This window comes from Ricinus communis, chromosome 3, assembly GCF_019578655.1.
Source record: "Ricinus communis isolate WT05 ecotype wild-type chromosome 3, ASM1957865v1, whole genome shotgun sequence".
In the NCBI taxonomy this organism is placed as follows: Eukaryota; Viridiplantae; Streptophyta; class Magnoliopsida; order Malpighiales; family Euphorbiaceae; genus Ricinus; species Ricinus communis.
In genome coordinates this window covers 3,235,851-3,249,378 of record NC_063258.1, presented here as the reverse complement: position 1 = coordinate 3,249,378, position 13,528 = coordinate 3,235,851, and the positions used below count along the sequence as shown (strand labels likewise).

Here is a 13,528-nt window from a genome sequence, read left to right as displayed (position 1 = left end):
CTTGCGATTCCGGGATTCTCCCTCTCTGCAACTCTCTCCCTAACTCAATACTATGCAAGGACTAAACCAGCCACTAAAACTCTCTCTGCTCTCCCCTTACTAACCCTAGCACAAGAAATCGTTTTCCTTATATAATTGTCCCAGCACGGCCGTGGTCAAGGCCGTGCTGAACCTTCGGATCTTGCAAATTAGGTCTTCTTTCTGGCCGTGGCCTCGCCGGTGCTGAGCCATCACGGGCCGTGCTGGAGGTGTGATAGCCTGGAAAACCGTGCCAAAATACCACATTTGAGGATAAAAGGCTAATGGGTTGAGCACGGCCAGAGTCCAGGCCGTGCTGATCAGCACGACCTTGACCTAGGCCGTGCTTAACGTTCCACTTTTGATGAATTCCTATCCATTTTTACAAGTATTGATCTAGGATTGCTCATACACTGATGATGGACCTATAAATTCTCTTGAAATGCAAAAGGTACAAAACACGAGTGATCTTGGAATAAAAAATACAATAACTGCTAAGAAAATACATAATAATATGCAAATAAATATATGTAAAACCATGGACATCAATAACTATATTTTATCTTACGATAGTTGTTTTAGCTTTAGTTTTGAGATATTAATTTGAATATGATATCACTGTTTTGATACTTTAGATAAGTGTAATGAATTTTATATGATTTTCAAAATGTCTTTGTTCAATTTTATAATAACATTAGATATTCTAATGCAAGTAGATTAATTATATATCATACTAGATGTTAAATGTTGGTATTGAATTTTATATGATTTTCAAAATGTCTTTGTTCAATTTTATAATAACATTAGATATTCTAATGCAAGTAGATTAATTATATATCATACTAGATGTTAAATGTTGGTATTGCTAAAATTATTACTTTTTTTATTTTATTTTTAAAAAATAGTTAACATCTGGTTAATTATGTATTTAATATTATTATATGTTTATTTTTAAATTAAATTTATAAATTTATATTATAATTTAATTTTAATAATTAAATAATAATAATCAAATTACTTTATAATGTTATTAAAGTCATTGATACTTAAATTATTTTATTTTATATATTATGTCAATGAACTAAATAATAGAAGATGAATGGAATAATGAACCAAATTTTAAATAGGAATAGCTATGCTATTTTTTAGAAATAATTATTTTATTTCCGGTCATTTCCAAAAGATAGCTAAAGTGTTAGGCTTAAATCCAAACCTGGAAAAATCCAAACCTGAGACGTAATTTCCAAAGACTTCTTTTTTGCGTTTATTGACTTGACTCAGTACATGTTCAAGAAAAAAAAAAAAAAAGAGAGACTTGACTTGGTACCTGGTACGGGTAGTGTTATGAAATTGTGAAGCATACAATAGATGGTACATTTGGGTCTCTGAACAGAGAGAAGTGATCAACAAGAAATGGGGAAGAAATCATCTTCAGCTATACTCTCAAATACTAAGAACAACAACAAAATTCTTTGGATTCGACCCAATCGACTTGTTTTTTTCATCTTTGGATTTGTGTCGCTTACTTTCCTCCTTTTGGATCGCCAATCTCTCTCTCGAGAACACCAGGTAAGCTGCTGCTGCTGTTGTTATTATTATTATGATTATTACTATTGGACACTGAATGGTGACAATTTCAGGTACAAATTTCAAAATTAAATGAAGAACTGAGAGCGTTAAACAGTGAGGTTGAGGAATTAGAGACGCAAATGAAGAAGAATAAGGAGGAGGAGGATCCAGTTAGTGTTGAAAGAAGAGAGAAAGTGAAAGAGGCAATGGTTCATGCTTGGTCTAGCTATGAGAAATACGCTTGGGGTCATGATGAACTCCAGGTTAATTTAATTAATTAATATCTGCTTTTTCTATTCATTCCTTTTTCTTTCTTTAAGTTTTTGTAGAACTGTATAGAAATTGCCAAATCTGCTTGAGAAAATTGACTACTAAATTTAAGCTATGGAAGACTAACTCCAGTGAAAAGCTATACACGATTTACTGAAGATAGTTTATGTAATATGCATTAACATTGAATCGAGTGCTGAAGGTTTTACTAATTAGATCATCTGAACCTGGTTTTAATTCCTTTTCTTGTCAAGATGACCGGCATAGCATGAAAGAGAATATGGGTACTATATAATGCCTTGGAATTTCAATTGGAGGATTCTTTGGGAGGATTTTTTTGGAAAATATTTGCTTTAAAATAATCTATGAATTATTGTTATGTGAAAAAGGTTGGGATACGGTATGAATGGCAAATGTTTTCTTGCTTATAATTAAAGATGTAACATAAATTCCTATATATTCGCATTATAAAATTGTCATGCAGCCAAAGGATTATATCATGTTCAAATTTCTTTGTTTTGGTGTGTTTGTATGCTGCTGCATCATACATTTTGCTTGCTGAATAAGTTTGTTCATTCTGTTTCCAAGATATTTAATTAATGTTCAATGGTTTTAAGTTGGTAATGTTTCTATTTCTGTAGTGTTTTTATGCATTTGGCTCATTACATATGTAACTAATAAGTCAACTCTGATTGTATAACAGTAATAGACAGAGAATGTAATTGATAGCTTTGATATAAATTTAAAATTGCAACATTTTTTGATAATTAGAAAAGTTGTGAATTATTTGCATAATATATTTGCCCTGTGGGCAAAGAAGTTTTCTCATGAAATTATCATTCCACTGTGTGTCTGTCTGTGAGCATATGTGTGTGCGTGAGCGAACATGTGCACAACTTCTTCCTGATTTGGCTGCTTGTGTTATAAGCGAGGTATTCTAATCAATCTTTTGTGGTTTTATGTTATTGATGTCTTTATTTCTGAAGTATTAATATGTTTTTGGCCCATTAAAGATGTCGCTAATAAGTCGGTTGATTCTATTACAGCCACAAACACGGAATGGTATCGATAGCTTTGGTGGACTTGGTGCAACCTTAATAGATTCTCTTGATACATTATTCATAATGGGTCTTCATGAACAGTTCCAAAAAGCTAGAGAGTGAGCTTCTATCCTCTACAATAACATTCACATTCAGCCTTTGCATTTTCTTAAAGCTGTATGCATAATATAATCAATTGTGCTTGTATATTTCCATGTTAAGGTTCTAAGAAGCAGCAATTATACAAAATAATTACTAATATGATTGTTTATTTTTTCCTATGCTATAAAAGTGATACATTGGCTGATGATAGGTTATTGTAGGTGGGTTGCAAATTCATTGGATTTTAACAAGAACTATGAGGCTAGTGTCTTTGAGACAACCATAAGGTTTCGTTATAAGGTTTAACCTTTTTTTTTTTTTTAATGTTATTTGTTCTCATGTTAGATTGCAACTGGCAGAATCATGCAATGGATTCTGTTCTGCTTCATAATTTTCTCTTCTCTACTTGAATCCAGAGTTGTAGGAGGGCTTCTTAGTGCCTATGATCTCTCTGGAGACAAAGTTTTTCTTGAAAAGGCTAGAGATATTGCAGATAGGCTACTGCCTGCATGGAGTACACCTTCAGGAATTCCTTATAACACAATTAACTTAGCACATGGAAATGCACACAACCCTAGGTGGACAGGGGTGAGTTTTGTGCTATAATAGTTCACTTGCTTTTAGAAATTGAAGTTCTTTTTTTTTTCTGCATTGTACATTTTCATATGCATGCATTGTCGAGCATTTTCTCTTTTTCTTAGGTGAAATTGATTTTGAGTCTATTGTACTATGTATGTGCTGAAAAGCTTATTGTGTTACTTGCCAGGCAATATAGCCTTGGGGAGTCCAAAATGGCTTAACATTCATCTTTTGCAGCCATTGGATTTTAAGTTGTTATTGAAAAAGGCTGGTGGAGGGCAATTTATTAGAGTTTTACGACTTACACTGAGCTAAGGATTAATTAATTTTAAATTTGACTCTTATAGAAGTAATAAACACATTGGATAGATACTTAGATGATCGAGGTCCTTGGTGTTTTAAAATGAACATGATTGATGCTATTTTTGTTAAAGGTGTCATATGATTGTTTTGGTTGCATATTTGTGAGACTCGCATGAATTTCTTCTTTAAAAAGATTAGTTTGTTTCAGTGTTTTCTTTTTGTAGTTTAACATTATTGCTGCACATATTTTTGTGGTTAGTTATATCTCTCCTTTTTCTTTAAAATAAAAAATTATCGTTCAAAATTAAAGTCTTTACTTTCTTTAGAAGTCTTTTTTGGTTTGCATATATGATATTAATTCATTAATTTTGTGTTTATGATTGTTGATTTAAGAAGATAAGTGAAAATTATAAATAGAAGAGTTGGCTGTGAAACTAGTTAACATACTAGATAATAATTATGTTTCACTATTAAACTCCAAATTGAATTTTAGTTTAAACTTAATATGGAAGTGTATTTGGTAAAAAGTATTGTCTTTACAAATAAAGTCTAATTAATTTCTTACTAAAATAGAATAATAAAAAAACGTGTAGGGTTAACATCTGGTTAATACACTTGCAATTATTGTTTGAATGCCAATATCTATATTACTTTACTATTGTTTTATGTTGCTAGCTATGTATCCTTGTGTGTTCATTTTCTTCTCATTGCTGTTCAAGTAAAAGAAAAAGAGAATAAGGTGGACCATGATGTGGTACTCAGATGTTAGATTTCCTATCACTAGAGTCCAAGGGTGATAGAAAGGTGAAGAAAGGGAATGTAATGGAAGGTCAATTTGTTTACACTCTGTCTGGAAGTTTAATTAATATTAGGAAGTTGATGTATTAAAAAACGTTCAATATGTTACATAAAACCCTGTAACTCCAAATCTAGGTTTGAAAAAATGGTTTTAAGAGTTTAATTAATGTAATTCAACTCCATCGACATTCAAATACACTTTCAGACAAGTTAGGCAGCTAACTCCAGTTACTTTACACCCTTTTATCCCTATACCAAACTCATATACATTGCACCCAAGTTATCTGAGTGACTAAATAAATATGTTAGAAGTTGTATTTATCCCACATCGCTTGGCTACTGGGCTATTATAGTGTATATAAGTGGATTGGACACCCTCTTCCTTTGAACTAGCTTTTGGGAATAAGTTCTACCCAAGCCTATTTATCATGGTATCAAAGCAAGCCTTTTGTCTGCAATGGTGGGTTTGGACCCGGCATGTTTGCATATCACGCTAAGCGTGAGGGAGGGTGTTAGAAGTTGTATTTATCCGACATTGTTTGGTTACTGCTCTGCTATAGTATATATAAGTGGATTGGGCACCCTCTTCCTTTGAGGTAGCTTTTGTGAATGAGTTCTACTCTAGCCCATTTATCAAAATGATACAATTAAAAAATTTAACATGCTTACCTACACATGCTCATTACCACAGTAGAATTTTGACTTTGCCAAAAAAATTAAATTTGTAGGCTCATTCTGTTTTATGGCTCGATAGACTTTTGTTTTTCTTAGAGCTTTATGACTTGATAGACTTGTTTTTTCTTAGAGCTTTTACACTTCTGCTTGGTTAGGTCTACCGGATCAAAGCCCTGGCCCTGATATTATGCTACTAATGCTTATAGCTCTAACTCCTTATTGTCTGAACATTTGAGATCTAAATTTTTTCCATCAAATTAAAAACAGCAACTGAGTTTTAGGAGAGACTGACTCGTATGATGAAAACTTCGCATATTCTGCATTGTTGCTTTAGTGATGCTAAATTGTTTTAGATCTCTATATTGAGATAGATTAATATCTCTTAGAATTTAATTTTAGTCTTTAACCTTGGAAACATTCTGCTTTTAGGGAAACAGTATCCTGGCAGATTCCGGAACAGAGCAGCTTGAATTTATCGCTTTATCTCAAAGGACAAAAGATCCGAAGTACCAGCAGAAGGTATACATTATATCATGGTTATTTATGGTCTGAAATGCCACTCAATATTCCTCTATCAATCTGCATTTCTTTCTTATGCTGTGGATTACTCCCTTAAATACCATGGTGAATCATAGATATAGAATCCAAGATTTTTCATGCGCTTTAAGCAGATTGTATGCTCTTCCTGTAAGTTGTCTGTGTATTGCTATTTCAGGTGGAGAATGTCATCAGAGAGCTTCATACAACCTTTCCTGCTGATGGTTTGCTTCCCATATATATAAATCCTCACACTGGCATGTCTTCATACTCTGTGATTACCTTTGGTGCCATGGGTGATAGGTATTGACACTTGAAACTGAGAAAGATATCATTTGTTGTTTTTGTGTTCCTTCAACTTGTGAAACTTTCATAAAAGCAATGTTATCTGAAGACTATGGAAAAGAATAAATCAAAATAAAACATTAAATTCGTCAGAGTTTTGGTATATCGTCATTTTATCAGTCTTATAATGTCTTTGCGTTAGATGTGACTTGCAAACATAGAATTCAAATTCTCATATGTGATAGCCATGGCCACTTTTCCATAGTGGATAATTTCTCTGACACAGGGCTACAACTGTAATGCGTGTCATAGTAGTAGACAGCAGAATTAATAGTTTATAAAACTGAGCAAAATGAATGCAACAATTATTCTGCTCCTATAACATCAGGCAGTTAAAGTAGTTCAGAAATTTAAAGCAATACATGAAATCATCATTTTCTTTTAAATGTAAATTTCTATATGTTTCAGAAGAACTATTTCTTGTCTGCCTTTTCTAAGTTACTAGGTGGATACCATTGTCAAATAACAAGTTAATGTATGTAAGAGATATATGCTTCATGCGTTTAGTTTTCTGTAAACTGGACATGAATATGCTTCACATGATAATAGAGGTAGATTAACCAGATGATTTTAGTATTTAATATAGAAGACCAGCAAAATTACTTAATTCCTTGATCATTGTGTTTGATTGACTACTGAAAACAGTTGCCAGCCCTTTAGGTGCTGACTGCTAAAAGTATTTTCACATCTCTCTATGAAGTTAAGCTTTTGAAATAAATGGTTCTTAATCTTTATAGTTCCAAGATGGATGATTGTCATGTCTGTCACCTGCTTGCCAATCGCATATGTTCTTCTTGCAGCTTTTATGAGTATTTACTTAAAGTTTGGATTCAAGGGAACAAGACAGAAGCTGTAAAGCATTACAGGTATTATTTTTCTTTTTATCTACGATTTACATGATAAGCATGACTATATCTCATACCTTGCCAACTAGGATCAGAACACATTTTCATCGTCATCGCAATTTGTCAACTTCTTACATCATAATGTAATTTTAAAAATTCTTAGATGAATTTCTATGCTGATAAAATTAATGTCAATGAATGCTGCTAACAGAGAAATGTGGGAGACATCAATGAAAGGGCTGCAAAGCTTGGTTCGAAGAACAACACCTTCATCCTTTACATACTTATGTGAGAAGAATGGAAATCACTTGTCTGACAAGGTATATATTTGGATGATATCTAGAATATGTGATGGCTGCGTTATTATGAGTGCTTCATATCTATTTACATGCAGATGGATGAATTGGCCTGTTTTGCTCCTGGCATGTTGGCCTTAGGATCTTTTGGTTATGGCACTGATAATGCTGAAAAAATGTTATTACTTGCAGAGGAGGTATTAGTCTTGGTTACATTGATTTATTGTTAATCTTCTGAATTTTTGTAGTGCTTCTTGTCATAATAATTGTTTCCTTATCTTTTTTTCTTAATAAGCTTGCAAGAATATCTCCAATGCACTCTTTAGATATGTTAAATTCTTTACTTAAAGAGTTATCTCATAAAATAAGACTAATGGATTTTTTATTTTTTAAATATAAAATAAAGAGTTGGTTTGGTTCTTCACATTTGGAGAGCCAAAACTTCACTCCCTATTTTGATTTGAATAAATAATACACTACAAGTTTCCATGCGATTTATTAATTGATATTTTTTAATTATATTTTTTCTATTGGCCAAAGTTGAAAAGGTAAGGCAAGAGAAACTAAAACCATTAGTGCTTATGAAAATAAAAGTAAAAGAAAGACCAAGATATAAAGAGTCTATTGAACTTAAATAAATATTTTTTCTCTGCATATTCAAATATTCCTTAAGATACTCTTTGTTATACAACTGATGCTCTTTAAAATAAAGAAACTGGTAGGCTTCTAGGCCCACTCTAAAGCCTACTAGGCTTAGAAAGTATATAAATTAAACCTTTTGGATGAATTAACTCCAATTTTATCAATTCCATTGCTAGTTGCTTTCCATATCTTAATCTGTCATCTCATATTTTCTGTTCTTGAGCCTGTTTGAATGCAGTGTTTCTCTGCCAATTTTCTTTCCATCATGACCCTTGGATATCCTCTCACATGAATTATGACTCAGGATATCCAAGTGTTTATCTGCCAATCTTCATTCCCCTACAAATTGCATTAGGGGTCCCAAAAGAATTATGATTCAGAAGATCAGAATAGAACTACTCTATAGTCTTATTGGGCACGCTTTTAGCCCCAAAGCCTGAAACCCGGAGGCTTAAAATTATTTTCTGGCTGGAACATATGGCTGAAGCCTAGGCACAAAAGGTGCATGCACACTTTATAGCCAATCAATGGAAAAGTAATCTTTTCACTTTCCCCCTTCCATAAGATGTCATTTAAAAGTCACTAGTTCTTGATTAACTTCCAGCCGAACAGTTGATAGCTTGTACTAATTGTAATGGTTTCTGCAAGATGTCTTCTAAAATTTCATACTTGAAAAGGTGGTCTCTGATTTTTATAATCCATCTGGGGTTCATGATGTGCAAGAGGTGACAAAGAAAGATGCCAGACGAAATGCTTATGCAGTCCTCCAACAAACTCAAGGAGATATGGTGGAAGTTTAACAAAATTGGTGGTGTTAAATTGAATATGCAAATACATTATCCCTATTCCATCTATACTTTATCAAGAGTTCATGAGAACCTGAGTTTGTGACCACGTCAAAGTTATTAGGTTCCATTTAAAGATTTGGAGATTTCTGGATAAGGTATATCTTAAAAATTTAATGGTTAATAGGATCTAGTAGCTTTTCTTCCTGTCCACTTTACCACACCTTTATCTGAGCAATCTTTTAGATTGTCACTTAGGATTCCAACTCAATAGGAATGAACTGTATCATCTTGAAGAAGAGCAAATTTAATATCCTTCATTGAATACCTTTATTCAAGAGAAGTACGGTTGTCATTGTTGTTTCACACAAAACATCAATATTGAGCCAAGGACTATGGAGTTTTGGTTTCAAATGCACACAGGATATGACATGAGTTATGAGGATTGAGGGATATTTAATGTTGGGATGCAGGTCTTTTTTGTAGTATTGACTGAATAAACTGATAAAATAGATTGAGGGGAGAAAGAGATGTCCAGGAAGTGGCGCTTGAATTTGTGATGGAGCTAATTGGCTGTGTATTTCGAGATTTGATATTGCTTTTTATGAGGTGGAATCATATATGTCTCCATATGAATTCGGAAACAAAGAGAAGGATGCAAAATATAATGTTGTCATTGTCATTCTTATCATTTTTGCTACTGTTGGCATCGCCACTTTCGACCTGACAACATCAGTTGGCCTATGTTTGTGAAGGGAGGAAAGTGAGCCATGTGATCCACAAATTTGTTTCCAGTAGGTCCCACAGGCTACTCCCATTTTCATCTCCTCATTTCCCTCCATTTAGAGAAAGATTGCTTAGCCATACAAAGAAGGATCAACCTCAATTTTCAAACCAGCTTCTGTTTTTTCAAGAAAAATTTTCAGAATTTGCTTTTTCAAAATTAGCTTTTGGAAGATTCTTCCAAAAGTCATTTTTCGGAATTGCTAAACAAAAAATTCAAAAAAGTTTGCCTCTTCATCAGATTATTATATCTACTCTAAAAGGCTGTGTAACCAGGGTTATTGTTAGGAAACCTGAACAAAGCACATAATTTTCCAGTAGCTACTTCTCTTTTCCAAGAAAAGTGGTTAAATACATGGTTGACTAGTCCATTCTGTTTTTGCTGTATTTCTGTTGGTGCGTTTCTTTTCAAAAGATTAGCCTCTAGATCAGATTGTTATATCTGTTTTCAGCTTTACCTGTATTCTTTCCGGCTTTATGTAGCTCGCATGGACTTGTTATAATTTCTACCAGTCAACGCCTACAAAACTATCTGGAGAGAACTATTTCTTTCACGATGGACAGGTACGATACTTTCTCCTGGTTCTTGACACTGAAAATGGATTTCATTTAAAATATTGTGTGCTCAACATTAAAAGATTTATAAAATTGTAGGACATGAATGTTGGTACTTCATGGAACATTTTGAGGCCTGAAACGGTTGAGTCTCTCTTTTACCTTTGGCGTTTGACTGGCAACAAGACTTACCAAGAATGGGGTTGGAATATTTTCCAAGCATTTGAAAGGAACTCCCGCATAGATACAGGATATGTTGGACTGAAGGATGTAAGACATTTCAATTCCATAGATCATAAATAGACACTCATACATGAAGACACATATACACATATACAGATCCTAATGTGCATGCATGCATTTTTTATTTCAACGTCTTGTCTGCACTACTATGCATTTCAAGATTGATCATATATTGTGGAAGGCATTGTTGGGTCCTGACTTTACTATTTTTGAAGGAGGATTTAGTTACATATTTCAGAACAAAGAAAAACATAGATGAGGTCAACTGTTAAACCCAACTGTTCCCATGTTCTGTGCTGGTGCTAACTTTTGGTGGTTGGCATGTTTCTTGCTTGACTATCTCTTTCTTATTTGATGTGAAATATGTTTCTTATTAACAGAGAATTATTTGCATTTATAGTCTGGACAGTCAACCTGGGATCGCATGTATTTTAGTCTGAAACATCTCTTTTTCTTTTCCCCTTTTCATTGGTGTTCCACAGGTGAAATTGACCATACGGGTTATCTAACAATCTATCAAGCCTATTAGATTGGCGACTTTGTGCTTCCCTGTCCTAAATCTCCCTTGTCATTTCATGGTGTAGAGCACTCCTAAAAATGCTGTAGATTTCCATTATATTCCTATTTTTTGCTTTTCAACATATCCACCATATGGTTAAGACCTGCCAACTACAAGTCAGTTATTGGGAGGGAGCTGGAAGATTTAGAGTAGTTACCAATAGGTTTTATTTCTTCCATTTTCAGGCTAGTTATCAATCTGGGTACCCCTTCCAATGTTTGCACTTGCACCAAGCTTAGTAACAGACAGTGTCTTGACTTGAGCATTTGGGTCCAAATACTGATGTGGTGTCCCAGTTTCTTTTCCTGTATGCTTCTTCGGTGGGACATCTGTCCAGAACTCATGAATAATTTCAATTATGCTTCGTCCATGGGAAATCTGTCTAGAACACATGAATAATGTCAATTATAATGTAGAAATAATTTTGCTCGTGTCCACCATCTTTTCTTTGTACTATTTAATAAGGATGAGGGAAGGGAGATTTGAGAGTTTGAACTCAATATGTACCAATAGCAAAGGTTGACCATATTGAGGCTGTGGGAGCTAAGGGAGGTGCAGACCTAGGATGATGTTTGGGGAAGTAGTGAGAAAGGATGTAGCAGCTTTAACTCTTTTGGGAGTTTCAGCCCCAAATCTGGTCAAATGGAGAAATAGGATCAATATAGTCAAATCTGGTTGGTTTGTGATAAAGTCTAAATCTTTCTGAAGATGTAGCCCAATATCTGGTCAAAAGGAGAAATAGGACCAATATAGCCACATCCAACTAGTTTGAGATGAAGGCTTAGTTGAATTCAGTGTTAAGTTTAGCTATTTGTATCTGGAGGTAGAATGCTTTTACCATTTATATAAGTTGAGCTTCATAATTCATCTAGCTTGTGCTCAAGTTGGCAGCCATTCAGTGCCATGATAAGGTTCCTTTTTCTCTCGACTCCATTATAGTGACTTGTTCTCAAAAGAAATCTCATGAATTTAAGAATCTGCATGATTACTTGGCATGGTGTTTGTAGAATTTATCACTTAGTGGATAAGCATTGTCGAGTTTCATATTTTTCAACAAATAACATAAATTTGAATCAGCATCGTACATTAATCAATTTATTGTACCTAAAGAGAACTTGATATGTGTATTGTATCTATGGGAATGATGTAGAGAAATGTAGTTAAAACTTGTCAGTTTGATACCACATCATGAATTTTATCTAATTTTGCATTTCCAAACTGGTGGATTTAATTTCTTTTTATTGTCCATTTCTGATTTTAAGTTAAGTGAGTATTATTAAGTATCACATTTATGTTCATTTTAATTTTATCATATTGCATTAATCTAGGGTGACAGCGTCATTCATAATGCTTTACTCATGCTTCTTTAATTTTTGGAGCCATGGACACGACATAATTATCTAACATAATTATCTATCTGAGCATGTATTCGTGCATGAGCTGAATCTAACTGTTGGGTGATTATGGAAAAAGTTATTGGTATTTGCTACATGTTCTATAGTAAAGGTGTGCTTTCTTTTTCCCCGAAAATATTGGTGAGATCAAAAGCTTTCCATGATTTTGTTTGGCGATGGCTTTTGCATTGGATTATGGCAATACATCACTGTGAACTTGTATTAATATTCTCGATTTGGACTCAGGTGAATACAGGTGTCAAAGACAACATGATGCAGAGTTTTTTCCTCGCCGAGACACTTAAATATTTCTATCTCCTGTTTTCGCCTCCTACTGTAATCTCTTTGGATGAGTGGGTGTTTAACACAGAAGCCCACCCTTTAAGAATTGTCACTCGAGATGAGAATGTTCAGATTGCTGTAGGACAAGGTTTACCAGTTCGGGTTCGTGGTAGGAAGGAGGGTCGTTTTGGACTCGATTAATCTACATCCTCTCAAGATTTTGGATTAAGATACATTACTTTATTCAGGATATGATTAATCTATGACCCCTCGGCACTTTGGATTACGACATATTGCCTTCTTTGTTGCATGCTAGAGGCTTAGGCTTGAATTCTGGATTGCTCAAGTCTCCCATCCGTAGCAATGCTGATGCTGCAACCAGGTAGTGGATTCATGTAAACTCTAATCTAAATAATGAATGATGTGCTGTCCAGTGTTCTGCTTGAGGCGGAAACCGATGCAATATCTTTCTATTCAAAACAAATAAGTATGTAGCCTAGTAGATAACTGTCACTTGCAGCTTATTCGACACATATTAGAACGTAGCATAGTTAGTGATTTTTATCAGTTATTTTTAATACGAACTCGCAGATGTGGAGTCTGTAGAAATGATCTCGAATAGTGATTGTTGAATGAATTTAGGCTAAAGTGGCAAATTGCCCCTTGAAGACGTCCAACTTACCTTAAATCGAAAATCGTGGCTAAATTACTCGGCACATTTGATATAATGGCCAACATGTCCCTTTAGCAAACTAGTTTTAAAATAAAGAAATATATAAATTAATATTTTTAATAAATTACACCGGTTCTATTCCAGTTGAAACGGTCTTCTCTCCATTGTTCTCATCTTTGTTAAACACTCATTCTCTTTAAAAAAAAATTGGCTCTAAACCCTAGCCATCAAAATA

The 13,528-nt window shown here is 33.9% G+C and overlaps 1 protein-coding gene across 4 annotated transcripts; it reads left to right on the top strand.

Moving 5' to 3' along the window:
- The first annotated feature begins 1,251 nt into the window (after positions 1-1,251).
- Positions 1,252-13,297, top strand: LOC8262666 (mannosyl-oligosaccharide 1,2-alpha-mannosidase MNS1). 4 transcript variants are annotated; one of them, XM_002519363.4, is made up of 13 exons: positions 1,254-1,587; positions 1,659-1,850; positions 2,904-3,016; positions 3,221-3,286; positions 3,416-3,587; positions 5,784-5,873; positions 6,070-6,194; positions 7,037-7,102; positions 7,293-7,401; positions 7,476-7,574; positions 10,071-10,151; positions 10,242-10,412; positions 12,585-13,297. In XM_002519363.4, exons 1-13 carry the CDS (start codon positions 1,432-1,434, stop codon positions 12,819-12,821), a joined length of 1,677 nt encoding a protein of 558 aa, XP_002519409.1. In that variant the 5' UTR covers positions 1,254-1,431; the 3' UTR covers positions 12,822-13,297. The 4 variants fall into 4 exon arrangements, with proteins under 4 accessions (XP_048227821.1, XP_048227819.1, XP_048227820.1 ...); XM_048371862.1 differs by lacking the exon at positions 3,221-3,286 and having other exon boundaries at positions 1,253-1,587; XM_048371863.1 differs by lacking the exon at positions 7,476-7,574 and having other exon boundaries at positions 1,253-1,587.
- Positions 13,298-13,528: the final 231 nt, after the last annotated feature.